The sequence below is a fragment of the Crotalus tigris genome, unplaced genomic scaffold (assembly GCF_016545835.1).
Source record: "Crotalus tigris isolate CLP2741 ecotype Arizona unplaced genomic scaffold, ASM1654583v1 scf7180000020724.653033, whole genome shotgun sequence".
Classification (NCBI taxonomy): domain Eukaryota; kingdom Metazoa; phylum Chordata; class Lepidosauria; order Squamata; family Viperidae; genus Crotalus; species Crotalus tigris.
This window is the reverse complement of record NW_024098152.1, coordinates 81,873-98,323: the sequence shown is the minus strand read 5'-3', so window position 1 is coordinate 98,323 and position 16,451 is coordinate 81,873. Positions and strand designations below refer to the sequence as shown.

General features: G+C 56.5%; 2 protein-coding genes across 2 annotated transcripts; one reads left to right on the top strand and one right to left on the bottom strand.

Moving 5' to 3' along the window:
- The first annotated feature begins 11 nt into the window (after positions 1-11).
- TMEM199 (transmembrane protein 199) lies at positions 12-7,626 on the top strand. Its single transcript, XM_039368237.1, has 6 exons — positions 12-281; positions 704-777; positions 2,911-3,000; positions 5,307-5,349; positions 6,107-6,219; positions 7,084-7,626. Exons 1-6 carry the CDS (start codon positions 50-52, stop codon positions 7,177-7,179), a joined length of 648 nt encoding a protein of 215 aa, XP_039224171.1. The 5' UTR covers positions 12-49; the 3' UTR covers positions 7,180-7,626.
- Positions 7,627-8,701: 1,075 nt separating this feature from the next.
- On the bottom strand, positions 8,702-15,116 carry VTN (vitronectin). The gene is made up of 8 exons (XM_039368235.1): positions 14,972-15,116; positions 13,243-13,362; positions 11,318-11,665; positions 10,346-10,485; positions 10,006-10,162; positions 9,746-9,898; positions 9,344-9,661; positions 8,702-8,878 (listed from the first exon to the last, which is right to left on the bottom strand). The coding sequence occupies exons 1-8, from the start codon at positions 15,033-15,035 to the stop codon at positions 8,763-8,765; spliced, it is 1,416 nt and encodes a 471-aa protein (XP_039224169.1). The 5' UTR covers positions 15,036-15,116; the 3' UTR covers positions 8,702-8,762.
- Positions 15,117-16,451: the final 1,335 nt, after the last annotated feature.

The window sequence follows — 16,451 nt, the reverse complement described above, 5'->3', positions numbered from 1 at the left end:
GAAGGGGAGAGGATGCGGCTAGAAGGGACCCGGAAGCTGCCTCCGAGTGATGAAGCGTCCCCCCGGCAACGCCGCCTCCCCGGCCGGAAGCGCTGCCGGTCATGTGACTGTCAAAATGGCGTCGTCTGTCAAGGCCGGGCCGCCACTGCGCCGCTTCCTGTCGAGCCCCGCGGCGGGCCGTCTCCCCGAAGCGCTGCGGGGGGAACTGGCAGCGGCCCTGGCGGAGGGCGGCCTGCCCTTCGCGCTGCTCCGGAAGCTCCAGCGGGCCCTGCGGGAGGCCGGTGAGTCTCTCCCTCCGCCCCGGGTTGCTTCGGCTCCCCACCCGCCTTCAGCCGGGCCCGGCCTCGCGGGTGATCCCGCAGCGGGCCTGGCCCCGGGAGGCAGCCGGGGCCGGAGCGTTTCGGGCTGGACGTCCCCGCGTTCTCTTCAGGGTCGAGGTGCGTTCAGAGGGCAGCATTGCGTCCCCCTGGTCTCGTAATACGGCTAGTCCCCGACTTACGACCGCAGCTGAGATCTCGGTTGCTAAGCGAGACAGTTCAGTGAATCTTGCCCCATTTTACGACCTTCCTGGCCACAGTTGTTAAGTGAATCCCTGCGGTCATTAAGTTAGTAATACGCTTGTTAAGTGGATCCGGCAACCCCATTGGCTTTCATGGACATATTTTTAATGGAAACATTTGCCTTTCCTTTTTCTTGCTCTCAGGTTCCCCGGTATATCTTCACGAACTGTTGGAAGGTAGTGAAATCTTTCTCCCGGATGTGACGAAACCACCCAGGGTACGTATCGGGCATCGCAGGCAGTCCTCGGCTTACAACAGTACATTTAGTGACCATTTAAAGTTACCACAACTCTGAAAAAGTGATTTAAGACTGTTTTTCATCCTTCTGCCCACTGCAACATCCCCATGGTCGCAGGATCAAAATTCAGGCTCAAAGTGTGAGCAACTGGCTCACATTTACGACGGTCACGTGATCCCCTTTTGCGGCCTTCTGACCAGGAAAGTCAATGGGGAAGCCAGATTCACTTAACAACCGGGTTACTAACTTAACAATTGCAGTGATTCACTTAACAGGTGTGGCAAGAAAGGTCATAAAACGGGGCAAAATTCATTTAAATGCTTCACTCAGCTACAGAAAGTTTGGGTTCAGTTGTGGTCGTGAGTTGAGGACTGATTGTATTTATTGTTTCTTAATTTCCAAAGTGATAAAAAAATAATCAGGCTCATCACAAGTAGGGGAGGGGGACAACACAGGACCCCAGGGCAGTGTGAGTTTCTTTGCGGTTTCTGCGCCTTTAGGCTACAGTCAACAAAGCTTCACAGTAAGACTTCCCCTGTTTTAACCTTAAAATGAGCTGAGCATAGTATAAAACTCATCAGACAACTGTGTGATCTGAGGCACCATCACCCTCCAGTGGGATTGGCTTACCTCATTCCCACTGGCAGACGAGGCCTTTTCCAGACCCCATTGGCCAAGGAATTTTGGCTACCTGGATCAGGGAGAAGAAGAGCCTTCTCTACTGCAGCCCCCTCCCTTTGGAACATCTCGACTTCTGCAGTGAGACCCGCCTCCACCCTGGTTCTGCTGGTTGGCTTGGGCCCCCAGTGGGAGTGAATTACCTGGATGTGGCTGAATGAGAGACAGATGTCCACCCCTGTGGCCTCTGTGCTCTTGACTTTAACCATTTATTTATTTAAGGCTTGTTAGTGAGCCATGCAGTAGTCTAGAAGTGGAGCTCTCGCCTCACAGTCGGGAGGCTGTGAGTTTGATCTTAGGTAGCGGCATTTCTCTTCCCATCCCTTGATATTTATTTCTCTCTGCGCACAATGAGCTGTTATCAGCTGCAAATTCCAGGATGTAGGCATCAGGAAGGCCATCTGGCCAGTAAACACTTGAGCTCCATTCAGTTGCATTACAGGGTGTTAAAAAGAAGAAAAAAAAACCTTAATTTTAATGCTTTTAATGCCTGTATATCTCTGTGTTACGTCATTGGAAGCCGCCCAGAATCACTCGAGACAATGAGATTGGTGGCATATAAAATAAATAAACTTCCCCCAGGATCTGGGAGGCAAAACGCACAACGTGCAGGGGCCCCTTTTTTTCCCTTCACCACCCCCAGCTCCTCCAAGTCCTCCCCAGGCAGGTCACTTTTCATCATAGAACCATAGAGTTGGAAGGGATAGAGAGTTCCTGATCAATGACCCTGATGTCTCCGTTGAAGGAGAACCACTTTGAATGGCAGGCCCTCCGCAGTTTGGCGGTTCCTCCTGATGTCTCGGCTGAATTTTTTTCCTTGCAGCTTCTCCCCCGGGGTCTCTTCCTGCCCTCTGGAACAGCAGAGAATGAGCCCCCCCCACCCCCTTTTATATGACCAGCCCTCTAATAGTTGGACACTGTTACCGAGTCTCCCATCCGTCTTCCCAGATCATTTAATTGTTCCTCTAGTGAACCAGGTCTTGGTTTTCTTACCATGTTGATCATATTCCCCTTTCTCTGAATTTGCTCCCATTTGTTACTGGCCTTTTTGAACTGGGGTACCAAGAATTGAACTGGTTAGAACAATTAACCAGTGGAACAGCTTGCCTCCAGAAGTTGGAGGTTTTTAAGAAGAGACTGGACAGCCACCTGTCTGGAATGGTAGATGGTAAAGGTGTGCAAACTTGGGAACTTTAAGACTTGTGGACTTCAACTCCCAGAATTCTGGGAGTTGAAGTTCACAAGTCTTTAAGTTCCAAGGATGGACACCGTTGCTGTAGGGTCTCCTGCTTGAGGAGAGGGTTGGAGCAGAAGACCTCCAAGGTCCCTTCCAGCTCTGTTTTTCTGTTAACTGAGGTCTGACCAGGACAGAATAGACCGGGACAGCTTTTGTTAAATGTGTCTTCATTTCTGCAATTGGTTTTTCTGTTTCAGAACCCAGAATTGGTAGCCAGGCTGGAGAAGATCAAAGCCAAGTTGGCAAATGAGGAATACAAGCAGATGACAAGGAACATCAACAGCCAGGTCAGGGTCATGTGCAGAGCTACAGCTATTTAATTATCTATTAGATTTTTCTCCCATCTTTATTGGTTTATAAGTAACTCAAGGCCCCAAACCGAAAAGCCAACTGGAATTTCTTGCATTTTTTTCCCTTGAAAACATTTCACTTCTTATCCAAGAAGCTTCTTCAGTTCAAGGGAAAAAACCACGAAGATCCAGTTGCCTTTTGGAAAAAGGACTTTGGGGACAACCGGGATCTGGAGAATGATGGAGAATCTCCGTAGACCTCAAGGCAGCAAATATACCTTTGTAAGCCACCCGGAGTCACCTCATTGATGATAATGGATGGCATATAAATTTAATCATGTTGTTGTTAGTTGCGAAGTCGTGTCTGACCCATCGCGACCCCATGGACAATGTTCCTCCAGGCCTTCCTGTCCTCTACTGGAGTCCATCTAAGCTCACGCCTACTGCTTCAGGGACTCCATCCAGCCACTTCCTTCTCTGTTGTCCCCTTCTTCTCTTGCCCTCCATCTTTCCCAGCATCAGGCTCTTCTCCAGGGAGTCCTTCCTTCTCATTAGGTGGCCAAAGGCCTTGAGTTTCGACTTCAGGATCTGGCCTTCTAGTCAGGGTGGATCTCCTCTGGGACCGACCGGTTGGATTGCCTTGCAGTCCAAGGGACTCGCAGGAGTCTTCTTCAGCACCAGAGTTCAAAGGCCTCCATTCTTTGGCGCTCAGCCTTTCTTATGGTCCAACTTTCACAGCCATACATTGCAACTGGGAAAGCCATGGCCTGGACTATACGCACTTTTGTTGGCAGGGTGATGTCTCTGCTTTTGAGTAGATTTGCCATACATATATAGAAATACATCATACTCCTCCTATTCTCCCCACGAAAACAACCCTGTGGGGTGGGCTAAGAGACAGTGAGATAAAGCTATGCCCATATAATTGATCCAGAGCACCAGTGTGATTTCCCTGAGCCCTCTGCAGACCCTGAAGTCATCCGCGTTTGAGCAACTCTTGACACCGATAGAAGAGAATCTTTGTAGCTCAGGGTGGACCTGCAGGGTTTCTTGGTGCTCTGTGACCCTGGTGGTTTTCTTTCCGACGTTTCATGATCCAAACTAGGTAAAATCACTAGGACGGGGGGGGGGGGGAAGAAGGAAGGAAGGAGAGAAAGAAAGAGAGGAAGGAAGGAAGGAAGGAAGGAAAAAAAGAAAGAAAAAGAAAACAGGAAGGGAAGGAAGCAAGAAAGAAAGGAAGGAAAGAAAAAGAAAAAAATGAAGGAAGGAAAGAAAGGAAGAAAAAAGAAACGAAAGGAAGGAAGAGAAAAAAGAAAGGAGGAAAGAAAGAAAAAGTGAAAGAAAGAAAAAGAAATGAAGGGAAGGAAGGAAGGGAAAGAAAAGAAAAGAAAAGAAAAGAAAAAGAAAGAAAAGAAAGAAAGAAAGAAAGAAAGAAAGAAAGAAAGAAAGAAAGAAAGAAAGAAAGAAAGAAAGAAAGGACTGTGAGGTCCCTCGTGCTCCCTGAGCTTGATGGGTTTCTTGCAGACGTTTCATGACCCAACTAGGTAACATCATCAGTGCTAGGAGAGAGGAGGACTATGGGGTCCTCTTTGAGCTGGGTGGTTTTCTCTCAGGTTTTTCCTGACCCAAGGAGGTGGGATCATCAGTGCCAGAAAGGAGGGGGGGTTGCAGAGAGGAGGGGGGGGAGGACTGTAGGGGGTCCTTGTTGCTCTCTGAGCTAGTTGATTTTCTTGCAGACATTTCACTACCCAACTAGGTAATGGCATCAGTGCATGCAGGGGCCCCACAAACACACGGCAGCCCCTCGTCAAGGGCTGCAGGAGGAGAAAGGGGCGTGTGGAGTGGAGCCTCAGGAGGAGGGAGGGGGATGGCCCACGGGGGCCCTAATCAAGCACAGCGGCTGAGGCTTATTTGCCTGCCCAATCCGTCTGCTGAGATGCAGAGAGAAGGGAGCCAGGGAGGCCCTTTCTCCACTCAGCGGGGACAGGACCGGCCTTGGCCATCCCAGGCTGCTTGAGGGGCTGCCGGGGTCACAGAAGGGCCGGGGCCAGTGGCTGGGCCCCCACTCTGGGTGTAGGAAGGCCCCTCAGGCCCCGGAAGTCCCCCACACTGATTGCCAGAGAGGGGCCTTCCGAATGCCTGGAGCCACCGATCCCCTACAGCTGAGCCCGGCCTATGCAGCCCAGGGCCCTTGGGGAGGATGGGCTCTGGACAGGCCAGCGCCTCACTCAGGCTGAGCCCAGCTGATGGGGGGAGGGGCACTGGGCCAAGAAGTGACCGGCTCTTCTCCTTCCCCTTCCAAGGAGCTGAACCGCCCTGGCACCCTGGCTGATCTCGGCAGGCAAGGTGAGTGGAGGTGGGGGGAGGGGGTCTGTCTCTCCCCAGGAAGGTGGGCTGTCCCCTCCCCAGGGGCAAACCACATCCTTTGGTGAACATCTCCTGCCCCCCCCTCCCGACCTTCTGGAAGAGCTTAAAGACCGGGCTCTGGGGCTGGGGCTCCAATGGGGGGGGGGCTCCACATTGGGGGTGGTGGATAGATTGACAATCTCACCCCCTGCCCTTCCTTTAATTGGGGTGCAGGATTCGGAGCTTCACAGCGGGTTTGCGGGTTTTGTGTAGCTTTTAAGATTGTGGGACGCCCAGAGTTAACCTGTGATGGTGGTCAATACATTTTGCAAATCAATAACTCTCCAGAACATTTAGGACTCCTTTGGCAATTTGGGCGGGACCGGGATCCCCCCTTGGCGAGTCAATCCCCAACAAGGCACATTTCAGGATGAAGACTCAAGGCATCAATGGGGATCAAAAGCGTGCAGCCTGATCCGGGGCGGGCATCTGTGGCTGTCCCATGTGTTGCTGAACTGCAAGTCCCATCATCCTTGGGGCAAGGATGCTAGGAGTTGTGGTTCAGCATCCTCTGGAGAGTGCCCCCCCACAGGTGCTTCACTCCTCCCCCCCCCCCGAAACAGGGTAAAGCTCTTCTAGTTCCCACCTGCCCGTCAGCGGGTCCTCCAATGGTCGACCCCTCCCAGGTGGGGGCTTGGTGCCGGAGGGAAGCTGCTCTTCTTTCTGGGGACCCTGTTCCTCACCTCTCCTTTCCCAGCCAGGTCAGCCAAAGCAGTGACCGTCACCGTCATCAACTTCCTGGTCACCGTGGGGGCCACTTTTGCCTGCGCCTTCCTGGGCAGCTATTACTTCTTCACCGATATAGCGGCAGTGAGTAACGCTTGGCTGGCCGGCCGGCCCACCGGAGGGGACACCGGAGCCCTTTTGGGGAGGGCAACTTGTGGGGGGCCCCAGTGTGCTGGAGGGGCTGGCAGAAATTTCTTGCACACTCCCCTCCCTTAAAGTCCTCGACCTACGACCACAATTGAGCCGAAAATATTAACGTTGCTCAGCAGTTGTTCTCTGAGCTTTGCCCCATTTTACGACCTGTTTTGACACCGTTGTTAAGGGAATCCCCTGGGGTTGTTAAGTTGGTCACACGGTTGTGCAATAAAGTCAGCTTCCCCACTGGCTTTGCTTGTGAGAAGTAGGAAAAGGGGGTGACCTGGGGTCACTGCTGGGTCACTGCGGCCGTCATAAATACAGGCCGGTGGCCAGGCCTCTGGGTTTTGACCATGGGGACCCTGCAGCGGTCGTACGTGTGAAAAAAACGGTTGTAAGTCACTTTTTTCAGTGCTGTTGTAACTTCAAACAACCAGCAAATGATGTAAGCTGAGGACTGCCTGTATTTGATCAACACAGCCATGGTTTACTCCAGGGGTAGTCCACCTTGGCTCTTTTATGACTGGTGGACTTCAATTCCCAGAATTCCTGAGCCAGCATAGCTGGCTCAGGAATTCTGGGAGTTGAAGTCCACGAGTCATAAAAGAGCCAAGGTGGACTACCCCTGGTTTACTCCATTAACCCAGTTTCCTGGGCTCCCTCATCAGCTTGGTGGGGACAAGAGGGCCGAGGCAGGCTGGTTTAAGCTCCTTGTGGGGGGGGGGCACTGTGCCTTTTGCCGCCACAAGGGGGGGAACCTCCCTGCGGGGGGTGCGAGAGGCAGAACTGACCCCCCCCTCCTCCTCCTTCCAGAGGGTGATTGCAGCCGTGATCGCAGCCTCCGTGGTGGGCCTGGCGGAGCTGTACGTGATGGTGCGGACCATGGAGGGGGAGCTGGGGCAGCTGTAGCCGGGGGCCGGGCTCTCAGAGGGCCCTGCAGCCTTTTCCCACGGCTCCTCCCGTGATCTCCATCCCAGAGAGGGGCGTCTGGACCCCCGGCCTCCCCCAGATCCGACGGGCCACTCAGGAGCATGACAGAGACATGGCACTGCCTCCCCCAGCCCGGCTTCTAGGCCAGGCGGGCCCCCGCCTGCCATCTGCACCTAGGGGTCTCCTCCCGGGGGGAGCATCGCCGTCATGTGGGGGTTTCTGGTGCCGAAGCCGGGGGGGGGGGAGAGAAGCCACTTTCCAGCTTGGGGCTGCTCGTCCCATCGATCGTGAGAGGTTTGGGGGGGCAGAGCCTGGCCTGCCAGCCAGGCAGGGTGTCCCCACCCCTTTGTGCTCCAGCTACCCAATTCTGGTGTCCTGCGATGATGGTGGAACTTCGTTGTGTGCAATAAAAAGTAACTCACAAAACTGTTGTGTCGGCCTCTGCAGTAATGAGCCAGGGGTCTCCCGTCTGTGCGTCGGCCCTGGTCTGCGGCGTGCCAGAAACCGGTCTGTGCAACCAAGTGAAGCCCCCCTCCCCTCCGTGGGATGCAGGCAGCATGGAGGCCACGTCCCCTTCCGGGCTGTGGGAAAACCTCTCTTGCCATGAAATGGGTCCCTGGTGCCCCCAAGGTTGGGGGCTGCGGCTGTCAGTGTCCTTGGTGCCAGAAGGGAGGGGGCTCTGCTCCCCATTGATACCCAGGGGCTTCCCCATGGGGGTTGCTGGGTGAGGGGCTCCTTGATCAGGCGAGACACTGCCCCCCAGCGGCTGCCTGGGAACAGCTGAGGGGCACCCCACCCCCTCCTTGCACCCGCTCCCAGCTCCACCTGGCGGGTAGTGGTTCCGTGGCCCTCTGCCCGGGGCAAAGGGGGGGGCAGCACACTGAGCAGGACCCCCACTTCTTCCAGTTCTCTGCCACACCCATCTGGCTGGCCATCACACCGCTGCCCTCTGTTCCTGGTGCTGCTTCGCCTCTTCTCCCCCCCCCCCCCAGCTTCTCAACCTGCCCCTCCAGCTGACTTGTTCTGCAGAAGCAAAAGCGCGCGCGCGCACACACACACACACACACACACACACACACACGTTTTTGCCCATGTCCAGATGGGGGAGGGGTAGCACATTAATTTTAATCTCGCCTTTATTACTGTGTATGTAACTCAAGGCAGCAAACATCTCCTCCCTCCTCCTGTTTTCCCCACAACCACCCTGTGAGGTGGGCTGAGCAGAGGAAAAGGATCTGGTCTAAAGTTACCCAACCGCCGTCTTTCCCTCTCCGGACACACCTAAAAGCCCTGGACGGTCTCAGAGGTTCTGCATAGACCCTGGCAACTGACAGAGGAGGGGGCTGGGGTGATGGTGGGGTTAAGGCTACTCCCTTCACAGGGCCACCCTCCAAGCGCAGCAGGCCTGCAGACCCCCCTGTTCGGAAGGCATGCTATTCTCCCAAAGCCCCCCCTGCCCATTCCTGAAGCCCCCCCTGCCCAAGGAGACCGAGGCGGACCGGCTGGTTGGGGGGAGCCTTTATTTGGCCGGTCAGCAGATCCAGGGGGCTCCATGGCCGAGCTCAGAGCAGGTCCTCCGAAGGGGGGCAGCCCAGCCAGTATTTGGCGATGGGGCGAGGGTACCGGGGATACACCCAGTCCACCTTCCGCGTGTGCAGGTTGACCCGGTAGTACTTGTCTGCAAGAGAAAGGTCATGGGTGATCAGCCGCGAGAGCCCCAGCCCTTCCCCAGCACCCCTCTCCCCCCACCCCTCAGTTTAAATTGTGGGGAAGGGATTATGGCAACTTTGCCACCTGTGGACTTCAGCTCCCAGCATTCCTGAGCCGGCTTCCCAGGCTGCCACGTGGCTCAGGAATTCTGGGAATTGAAGTCCACGGGGTAAAGTTGCCACAGTTGCCCCAGCCCTGCGAGGCAGGACATAGGGGAGCCAATATAAGGATGTGGGGGGGGGGACGGCCGCATAGACGCCCACCCCAGTCCCGCCGGCACACCTGTCGCAATGCAGGTGAGAGCAATGGGACTTGTAGTCCACCACCTCTGCCGTGTGGCAGCTTCGGGACAACTGCCGATTCCCCCTGGCCTCTCGTGGTCGTGAGTTCCGTAGGTGAGTTCGGGGAGGAGGCGGCGGGAGCCCGGACTCACCGTCCACGAAGAAGTAGGCGCTCTGGAAGGGCTGGCAGGGCGAGACCAGCCAGTCCCGGTCCGACGACTCCGAGCTGACCCCGCCCGGCGTCTCCCAGAAGGACGACAACGACGAGTCCCAGCGGCCCCAGTGCTGCTGCCGGCGCGGGTACTTCTTGCGGTGGCGGCGGCGGGAGGCCCTGCGGGAGACCCGGCTGCGGCCGGCGCCCGTCCCGGAGGGGCTCCGGGCCACGTACAGCCTGCCCAGCATGGCCGCGCTCAGCCGGGAGGGCAGCCCGCGCCAGTCGCGGCTGGTCAACCTAGGCCGGCTGGCCTCACCTGCGGGAGGGGGCGAGGGGGGCGGTGAGCAGCGGCGCCGGAGGGGGGGAGCGCCGGGAGCCCCCCGCCCCTCCCCGCGCTCACCTGTGCCGGCCGCCCCGAAGAGCAGGCGGAAGGCCTCCTCCCAGCTGTCGTGCTGCAGGCCCGCGTAGTGGCCGAAGACCAGCGAGGGCGTCGTCTCCTCGCACTCCTCGCGGCTCGGCTGCTGGGCGAAGGCGTAGGACCAGTAGCGGCTGCCTGCCGGGCGCACAGCGGCCGTCCGCGGTCAGCCTCGGAGGGGAGCGGGCGCCAGAGGCCCCCCCCGGGCCCCGCGCCCCCGCCCCTCCCCTGCGCCCCCCGGGCACCTTTGAAGAAGTAGACGCGCTCGCCGGCCAAGAAGTTCTGGGCGGGCAGGGCGAGGGCGGCGTCCAGGTGGTCGGGCACGCCGGCGAAGCCCTGGGAGATGTTGCGGGGGAAGTCGGCCTCCAGCCGGCCCTCGTGGAAGCGCCAGTAGAGGCTGCCCTGCGGGAGGGGGGGGGGACGGAAGGCGGCGGGCGGGATGAGCGAGCGGGGCCCCCGGGGATGGAGAGCCCGGCCGGGCGGAGTCAGGCGCCCGCAGCCCCCTCGGCCCGGGGCTCCCGCCTCTCCCCCTCCGGCGGGGACCCTTCGGGCTGGCCTCGGCCGCCCCCGCCCCTCGCTCCCTACCTGGAAGAGGTAGGTCTTGCCCTGGCAGTTGACGCGCGTGAAGGCGGCGTCGATGGGGCCGTCGATGCCCCAGACCTCCCGGATCAGCTTCGGGTAGCCCGGCCGGGCGCTCTTCTCGTCCAGCTCGTACAGGTACTGGCCTGCGCCGGAGGGGCCGCGGGTGAGGAGGCGGCGGCGGCCTTTGGGACCCCCCCCCCAGCCCACCCTCCCCCTGGAGGCCCGACAGGTGGCGGGAGGAGCCTTTCAGACCAAGTCAGACTGGCACTGATAAGTAACCGCCGCCACCCCCCATCTCCCCCACCCCACCCGCCAGCCAGCTCCTCCGCGGGGCGACGGCCCCACACTGGAGGGATTCCGGAACCCTCCGTGCTTCTCTTGACTCTGCAGAAGCAGCCGCCGCGCTGGAGCTGAGTGGGGAGCAGTGAAGAGCTTAAGGGGGGGTTGCCTCCCCCCTTTGGCATGAGGACGGGACCTAGTGGCTTTGGCAACCCTTCTCCTTCCAGCGGACGGGGGGGGGGGGTAACTCTGTGGCGGTCCCTCGGGGAAGGGCCTTTTCTGTGGTGGCTCCGACCTGGTGGAATCAACTTCCCCCCCCAGGTTCGAACTACTCCCACCCTGCCGGCCTTTAAGAAAGCCGTTAAAACTCTCCTGTTCCGGCAGGCCTTGGGGGGGGGGGCGGCAGGATATGATCGGACACGCTGTATGATTGTATTGTTTTATTGTTTTATTGTTAGATGATTGTTTTAATTTTGTACGCCGCCTTGAGTCCTTTGGGATCGGGTGGCATATAAATAAAATTAAATAAATAAATAAATAAACACTGCAGAGTGTGTTTGCCCCCCCTCCAACAGGGGCTCCCACTCTCCCTTCCAAGAACTCAGGTTGGGGGGCAGGGGGAAGAGCAAAGGCCGGGCAGGGGCAGCCAGCCCCCAGGGGAGGGGAGCTTGGGTGTGGCCCCTCCAGCTGGGCTACCTCGGAAAGCAAAGATGGAGCCGTTCTTCAGGCTGGTGAAGGCGTCAAAGGGCTTCCCGCTGCACAGGCTCTCCTCCTCCTGCTCCTCCTGCTCCTCCTCTCCTGGCAGAGTTGGGCCCTCTGTGGGGCCCCAGGAGGTTCCCTCCGTAGGGTCCACGAACCACTTCTCCTCCTCTGTCCCGGCATAATCATCTGTCCAGGCATTCTGGTCTGTTGAGGCCTGCTCGTCCACAGGGTTCACGGTGGCCTCCGGGGTGGAGAGGGTGGGCACCAGGTCCGTGCCGTTGGTAAAGTCGTAGTACTCCTGGTAGTCGTCCTCCGGCTGCAGAAAGACGTCCCCACGGGTCACTGTAAGGGGGGATGCCAGAAGCAGAGATTAGGGGGGGAGGGCATGACAGCAGTCCTCCAGCACTTGGGGGGCTGCCACAAAGAAGAGGGGCTGAGTTATTCTCTAGGGCACCAGAGAAATAACAGAAGATCATTAAAGAGAAATCCAGCCTAGAAAAACAAGGAGAAACTTCCCGACAGTGAGAACGATTAGCCAGTGGAACTCCTCGCCTCCAGAGGTTGTGGGTGCTCCATCACTGGAGGTTTTTAAGAAGAGATTGGACAGCCATTTGTCTGAAATGGTGTAGGGTTTCCTGCCATGGGCAGGGGCTTGGACTATAGAACACCTCCAAGGTCCCCACCCTAAGATTCTATGATTTTAGGCAGGGGGCTAGACTAGAAGACCTCCAAGGTCCCTTCCACCCTAGCATTCTATGATTCTGGCAGCTGCAGAATTGCTGGTTGTCTCAGCACCGTTTCTACCGCCGGGACCGGCTCCCCAGGCCCCTCGGAAGCTGCCTGGTCCCGAGCCCAGGCCCAGCGGGGCCTCATTCTCATGCCCAAAGACTCACCAGGAGCCCAACAGCAACCAAGCACTGCCAGTAATCGGCGATTGATGTTAGTTTGATTCATTTGGTTTTCATTTTGCTACTGCCCGCTGTCTGTTGGCTTTCCATTTTGCCAGAGGTCTCTCCTGAACCCCTTAGACCAGAGACCCCCAACTTTTCCCAGTTGGCGGAAGGGAGAGCATGTTATGTGTGCACGCAACGCAAATGGGGCGGCACTAGTGCCCACGTTACATTCACTAGCCCCACCCCATTTTTGCTGTGTGGTGCCATGTTTTCACTGTAGCTACAGCGCTAGTGCAAGTGGGGGTAAGTGCGTGCACACGCATGCACTGGCCAGCCTGTCCCCCGGCCCGGTGGCCAGCAGGCCACAGGCCCACAGGTTGGGGTCCCTGACAGTCGGACACTGCTTCCTCCTCCTCCTCTTCCTCCTCCTCCTCCTCACATCCTCAGAGTTAACCTGGCCTTGATATGCTGGGACAGAACACCACTGTTCTGTTCAACAGAACACTCTGTGGTTGGGAGGGCAAGGAGAGGGATCACATTGCCCCCCTCCAAATCCATGCAGGGCAGGGGTTGAAGTTCAAGTTCAAGTTCAAGTTGCCAAGTTGGGCTCCCCTGGTCTAGGACACAGGAGTGGGGTGAGCTAATGGGGGCACTGTGGATCCAAATGGAAAGGCCGAGTGCTGCACACAGCATGGCAGAGCTGGGACTATGCCCAGATGGTAGCCAAGAAAGTGACGCCTCCCCTCCCCTGCTCAACACCAGCTGCATTTTGCTGCCTGCTAGTCCTGGCAGAGCCATCCAGCAGGGAGAGGGCCTCATTCGGGGAAAAAACCGGGCCGGTTGCCTCAGCCAGGACGAAGAGCAGGAAGGGGCCCTGGCCCTGCCCGGTTGGCACCCAAGGAAAGAGCCTGGAAGAGCCGCTCCCAGCCCCCCAGTATGGATTCCAGCTCTTCCCCACTTCTTCTGCCAGGAAGCCTCACCTCTGTCTGCCAACCCCGGTTGGCACGGGATGCGCCCTGCTCTTACCTTTGGTTTTGCAGATCCTGGAATAGTCGCTGCAGCAGCTCTGATAGTAGACACACAGGTCATCACACTGGCACTTTTGCTGACTGTCAAAGCCCTTGTCACAGCGGCCCTCACAGGACTCTGGAGGTTAAAGGGGACAGGCAGCCAGGGGAGCTGGTCAGTCGGGCCTTTGGAAAGCCTGGGCCTTGTGTGGGAAAAGGGGAAGGGAAAGGAGTCCCTGCAGATTGTACTCCGCTCGTCCCTGCCGATTCCAGGGCTGGTGCTCATCTCCGCTTCAAGGCCATCGCACCAGCGCCGTCCGGAGACATTTCTGTGGTCACGTGATCCGCATGATGTCATGGAGCGCTCTTACCTTCCCACCCAAGTGGCATCTGTTTACTCACATCTGCATGCTTTCAGACTGCCAGGTAGGCAGGAGCTGAGGCGAGGACGGGAGCTCACCCGTTGCGTGGTGCTCAGCTCTCAAACTTAAGCTGCCGGCTTTGTATCCAACAATCCCAGTGCCTTAACTGCTGAGCCACCGCACCACCATTTTGTGGGAAGGGTCTCCAAATCATGGAAGCCCCCTGAGCCTGCCTCCTGTCCTTTGGGGACAGACACATCTGCCAGAAAGCCACCAGCATGGCAGAACGTTGGGCTTCCACTGACGCTCCCTTGTTGCTAACCTGATGACACCAGGCTCTTAGCCGTTCTGGCAGTTGGGCTGCCCCTGAGGGCCCCAGACTGGGAGACCTCCAGTTGGGAGTTGGGGGGCGACCAAGTGAACAGCCTGCTGGACAGGAAGGGATAGCGGTCTATCTCAGTGGGACCCAGCTGCAGTGGGAGGGGTCCCTCCTGGACATGGACATCACCAGCCTGATGGGGAGGCGTATTCCCCTTCTCTGATCTGTTTCCCTCCCTAACCTTGACCTTGACCCTTGGGGTCCAACAAGGCTGTGTCTGAGCACGGAATGCTGTTTGGACACGGTGGGGCAGAGGATGTCCACCATGGACTCATCAGGCCCTTAAAATTTCCTGACAGAACAATCAACCAGTGGAACTGCTTGCCTCTGGAAGTTGTGGGTGCTCCACCATTGGAGGCTTTTAAGAAGAGACTGGACAGCCACTTGTCTGAAATGATATACAGTCTCCTGCTTGAGCGGGGGGGGGGGGGGCTGGACTAGATGACCTCCAAAATCCCTTCCAGCTCTATTTTGATTCCTTCCTTCCTTTTTCTTCCTTTTTCTTTCTTTCCTTTCTTTTTCTTCTTTCTTTCTTTCTTTCTTTCTTTCTTTCTTTCTTTCTTTCTTTCTTTCTTTCTTTCTTTCTTTCTTTCTTATCTACCTATCTTCACCTGTTTATCTCTCTCTCTCTCTTTCATTTGCAGCTGACTATGAGTCTGTTTGCCCAGAATGGTGTAAAGTAAGGGTGTCCAACCTAGAGGACTTTTAAAGTTGTGGACTTCGACTCCCGGAATTCCCCAACCAGCCATGCTAGTCCACAAGTCTTAAGTTCCAAAGGTGGACACCCCTGCTATAGGATCCTCTGCTCAAGCAGATGGGGTTGGACTAGAAGACCTCCACGGTCCCTTCCAACTCTCTGGTTCTATGATCCAAAATGTTGGGCAGTTTTTCTTCCCCAGGTGGGTCGTGTGCAGAAGGGGCTTCTCCTTCTTGTCCTCCTGAATTCCACGGGGGGGGGGTGCAGATGGGGTGGGGGTGGACGGAGAAGGGGGTGTCCCAGAACTCACCTTCAGCTGCAAATGACCTGCAGAGGCAGCCCAGCAGCAGCAGTGCCAGAGCCAGGAGCTCCATGGCGTCCAGTAGCCGGGCCCTCAGCTTCTGGCTGGGCCGCCCAGTCTCCCCCCCACTAAAGCCTTGTTTGCTCAGCTCGGCCCCTCCTCTTTTGGAGGGAGCAAACACAGTTGGTGAGGTCATTTGCAGAGGGTCTTTGGCTCCCTGCCCTGCCCTCCCCCTCCTTCTGGCATCTCTGCCCTCCCTTTGAAGGCTCTGAAAGGATCCTGAGCCAGCCAGGAATGGGGGGAAGGGGGGCTGCAGCCCCAGTTTTCTGCAGGCATCAGAACTTGGGGAGAGAGTGTGGTTCGCCATGGCACCCCCTCCCCCTAGGCCTGGGAACTGGGGGGGGCTCTGTTCTTGGCACAGAGCCTGCGGGCAGCATCGCTGGGCAACACGCCTGGCAGCAGGAGCAGCGACCCAGTGCATCCCCCCCCCCCGCTTTTGTCTCAGGAATGTGGGGGAAGAGAGCCCTGCCTGCCCAATGGCAGTGCAGGAAGCCCAAGACGAGGAACAGTGGGCGGCGTGGGCAGGACCCTGGGAGAATAACAGAATAACAGAGCTGGGAGGGGCCCCAGAGGTCTTCTAGTCTAACCCCCTGCCCAAACAGGAGATCCTCTATCATTTCAGACAAATAGCTGTCCAGTCTCTTCTTAAAAACCTCCAGTGTTGGAGCATTCACCGCTTCTGAAGAAAACTCTTACACGGGTTAGTTGGCCTCACTGTTAGGGAATTTCTCCTTAATTCCAGGTTGATTAATCAATGCGAATAGAGCTGGAAGGGACCTTGGAGGTCCTCTAATCCAGCCCCCTGCTCAAGCAGGAGACCCTATAATATCATTTCAGACAAGTGCCTGTCCAGTCTCTTCTTAAAAGCCTTGAGAGAGAGAGACAGACAGACAGACAGATGATCGATACATAGACAGACAGACAGATAGGCAGATAAGCAGATTGACAGACAGACAGATAGATAGGCAGATAAGCAGATTGATAGACAGACAGACAGGCAGATATGCAGATTGATAGACAGACATGATAGATACATAGACAAACAGACAGACAGATAGGCAGATAAGCAGATTGATAGACAGACAGACAGGCAGATATGCAGATTGATAGACAGACATGATAGATACATAGACAAACAGACAGACAGATAGGCAGATAAGCAGATTGATAGACAGACAGGCAGATATGCAGATTGATAGACAGACATGATAGATACATAGACAAACAGACAGACAGATAGGCAGATAAGCAGATTGATAGACAGACAGATAGATAGGCAGATAAGCAGATTGATAGATAGACAACCTTTGTCATTTTTTACTGTGGGCACAATGGCACGCATTAAAAATGAAACTGAGTTGCTTGCTCTCAAAGTGTACACATACATAACACACATTTAAACACACTATATACAGCATATGTATAGACC

Bases quoted from the DNA above. Each gene is read 5' to 3' on its own strand.
- TMEM199 (XM_039368237.1), top strand. From the start codon at position 50: ATGAAGCGTCCCCCCGGCAACGCCGCCTCCCCGGCCGGAAGCGCTGCC. The intron at 282-703 runs GTGAGTCTCTCC...TCTTGCTCTCAG, and splicing joins GCGGGCCCTGCGGGAGGCCG to GTTCCCCGGTATATCTTCAC. The intron at 778-2,910 runs GTACGTATCGGG...TTTCTGTTTCAG, and splicing joins ATGTGACGAAACCACCCAGG to AACCCAGAATTGGTAGCCAG.
- VTN (XM_039368235.1), bottom strand. From the start codon at position 15,035: ATGGAGCTCCTGGCTCTGGCACTGCTGCTGCTGGGCTGCCTCTGCAGG. The intron at 9,662-9,745 runs GTGAGCGCGGGG...CCCCTCCCGCAG, and splicing joins CTTCGGGGCGGCCGGCACAG to GTGAGGCCAGCCGGCCTAGG. The intron at 8,879-9,343 runs GTGAGTCCGGGC...TTTCTCTTGCAG, and splicing joins CGCCTACTTCTTCGTGGACG to ACAAGTACTACCGGGTCAAC.